General features: G+C 43.3%; 1 protein-coding gene across 1 annotated transcript; it reads right to left on the reverse strand.

Moving 5' to 3' along the window:
* Positions 1-454: 454 nt before the first annotated feature.
* Positions 455-829, reverse strand: LOC112917154 (large ribosomal subunit protein eL31-like). Its single transcript, XM_072732016.1, has one exon. It carries the CDS (start codon positions 827-829, stop codon positions 455-457), a length of 375 nt encoding a protein of 124 aa, XP_072588117.1.
* Between the last annotated feature and the right edge of the window lie 2,523 nt (positions 830-3,352).

A 3,352-nucleotide genomic window follows, 5' to 3' on the forward strand; every position in this document is an offset into this window, starting at 1 on the left:
TCTGGTGATTTGGAGAATATGGGGATATTCCCTCTAACGTGAAAGAAAAGTTGCTCCATCTTTCATTCCTTACCTTTAAAGAGGCACAATGCTCTGGGGCCTTTTTAGATTTTGGAAACAATATGTACTACATTTTAGGATGCTGCTCTGACCTATTTATCAATTTATAAGGCTTAAAGTTTTGCCTAGAGTCCAGAGCAAGAGAAGACTCTGCGGGAGGTCCCAGCAGCAGTACAAGATGCTCTGACACGGAGCTTTAGGACTCAGCAGGTCAAATATACTTGAGGTTATCTATGGTAAATAACAATGCTGTGTGGAGACTCTACTAAGCCCTAATAGGAGAATCAGGGCATATACCCTTAGGGTTTTGAAGAAAAGCTGTGCTGCTGCTGCTACTCCTTCTTCTTCTTTTTTATTTTTTTGCAGTTTTATACCTTTATTTGACAATCCCTGATTAGTTCTCATCCACATTAACAGTCTGTAGATTTTTCAAAGTGGTGAAAGGTATGTAGGTAACCATTGTGTAGAGCTTGTTTGGTGAATCTTCATCCTCGTTACGTTTTCTGGACAACCGCACATGGATATGGTATGGAACATTCCTTATTCCTTTGGCCCAGACAGCTTTGTTGAGCCTGGTGTCAATGCGCACATCTGGAGTTCCCATCTCCTTCATGGCAAATTTTCGGATCTCTTTGAGTGCCCGAGGGGCATGCTTCTTGAAACCCACTCCATGGATGCGTTTGTGAATGTTGATAGTGTATTCTCTGGTCACTACCTCGTTGATGGCAGAATGGCCCTTCTTCTCGCCACCCTTCTTTGCAGGAGCCATTCCGCCGGGCCCTAGTTGGAAAAGCTTCTTCTTTTTTAAAGCAGACTCCATGCTCAGCATGGAGCCCAGTGTGGGGCTCTAACTCATGATCCCGAGATCATGATCCCGAGATCAAGAGTTAGACACTCAACTGACTGAGCCACCAGCTGCCCCAAAAGCTGTGCTTTCTTATCCAAATAACTATTCTCCTCTTGAGAAACCACCCCTGGCTTCCTCTAGCTGGCCCTGGTAGACTAGATGCCTGAATAGGCAACCTGAGCTGCCCATCACACACTGGGTATTATTTGGCCCCCTTACCCAAGGTGGGGCTTGCATAGTAGCAAATCCCTCAGATAAGGATTCTCCCTCAAGAGAATTAGAGAGAACAAGTAAATTGCATGATAAGTAAGACATAAGTAAGTGAGTGCCACTTTTTTTTTTTTTATGTCAGGAACATTTTTATTTGATCGAAATGTTAATGAAAGATTCCACACATGTTGAGTGCCACTTTTTAAAAAAAATATTTTATTTATTTATTCATGAGAGACAGAGAGAGAGAGAGGGAGACAGAGACATAGGCAGAGAGAGAAGCAGGCTCCCTGCAGGGAGCCCAATGTGGGACTTGGTCTTGTGACTCCGGGATCATGCCCTGAGCAAAGGCAGATGCTCAACCACTAAGCCACCCAGGTGCCCCTAAGAGGTCAGAACTTAAGAACAACCCATGGCTGCCCACTTTCTCTGGACTCAGAGGTGGCCAGAAGTGTGAATCTACTCTAATTTATGGGTAGTGGCTAAAAGTTTGGCTGGATGATCAGGGACTTGGAAAGAACAGGATCAGAAACTGGTGGCAGTCTGGATAAGAGGTACATGCATAGATCTCTCAGGAAGGGCACAGAGCATGAAGATTTTTGTGTCTCATGTGAATGCTTACCAAATTGCATCCACTGTGAGGAGGCTTTGGGTAATCAAGTAGACGTGATGACAAGTTCTGCAGAGGTAGTCAACCTCTTTTGCCAGTGGTCCCAATGTTTGCTCAATGGGCCCATGAAAAAAGGGCCTGTGGTGGCAGGAATGGAGACTACACATGGACTCCAAACCTGGACTTCTCCAAGGCTGATCTGGTTATCATCACCACTGCTGAGTGCCTAACCTGACAGCAATAGAGACCAATGCTAAACCCCTGCTTATAGCATCATTCCTTGGAATATTTGACTCCTTCCATCATGGTGAGGACAATAATTGGTTCTCTCTGGAACACTCATGTATTCTGGATATGGATTTGCCTTCCCTGCCTTCTGTCAGCACCAGAATTCATGTATTATGGGATGCCTTATTCACTATTAAGGTACTCCTCCAACATTGCTTCCTAGTAAGGAACTCATTTCATTGTAAAAGAAGCACAGCAATGGATGCATGCCCATGAAATTCACTGATCTTATCATGTGCCCCATTAGCTGGCCTGATAATGGATTGAATCATGTGAAATTGCCAACGTTCAACTGTTTTAGACTCATAAAATTAGCAAATTTCAATGATTCAACTCAACACAACAGTGGAATGACTTTTTGAATATTCATGTATGGCACCAATTGGGAGACAACATCCCGAAAGAATGGCGATCTGTCTTATTGGATGCAGTATACTACAGCCAGAATTCAGGGATCTGGGAACTAAGAGGGTGAATGTGGGAGCTGCTCCTTTTACTACTCTACCCAATAATCCACTGAAATGATTTTTGCCTCACGGTCCTGCAACTTTGGGCTCTTAGTCTTTTAGTCTTTTTGTCTTTTAGTCTTGATTTCTGAGGGAGGAATGTTTCCACTGGGAAACAAAACAATGACACTGTGGAACTGGAAGTTGGGATTGCCACATGGCCACTTTGGGCTTCTCATGGAACTGAGCCAATGAGTAAACTCTCAGAAGGAGTTTACTCTCCTGGTTGGGAGGATGGATCTCAATTACCAATAAATTCATTGTTTTGCTTAAGTCAGTTCAAGTTAGTTTTCTGTCCTTTGTGACAAAGATATACCATAGGAGCTCAATAAATACTGAATTACAAATTAGTTTCTCTTCTATCTCTTTGGGTTGCTCCATAGTTGGGCCACAGAATAGCTTATGTAATTCATTCCTTTTTTCTTACTGGGGGCCTCCTTTCTTGACCACACCTGGAAAGGCAGGTGGGATGACAGTGCCACCTGAACAAAGCAGCAGAGAAGGAAACCAAACTTTTGGTTGTCATTTAAAACATGAAAAATGAGAAAAATAGCAATTTATATTTCCTTCCTCTCCCAGAGCACTGCGTGAAGTGTCTGAAAGCTTCTGCAGTACAGAGTTTGGAACTGCTTCTTTACCTCACACCTTTGATGAGCAATAGCTTGAGGTCTGAGGCAGGGCTCTAAAAGAAGTTGACATTTTTTCCCTTTTCACCTTGTTACAATGTCCAGTGATGCCTGTTTAATGGGGCCAGAAATGAGGTCCCATGTGTCTACATCAGGGCTTTGAGAATCTTATCTGGTGGTACAACTTTTACTCAAAATTAACGCA

This window comes from Vulpes vulpes, chromosome 12, assembly GCF_048418805.1.
Source record: "Vulpes vulpes isolate BD-2025 chromosome 12, VulVul3, whole genome shotgun sequence".
Taxonomy (NCBI): domain Eukaryota; kingdom Metazoa; phylum Chordata; class Mammalia; order Carnivora; family Canidae; genus Vulpes; species Vulpes vulpes.

Bases quoted from the DNA above. Each gene is read 5' to 3' on its own strand.
- LOC112917154 (XM_072732016.1), bottom strand. From the start codon at position 829: ATGGCTCCTGCAAAGAAGGGTGGCGAGAAGAAGGGCCATTCTGCCATC.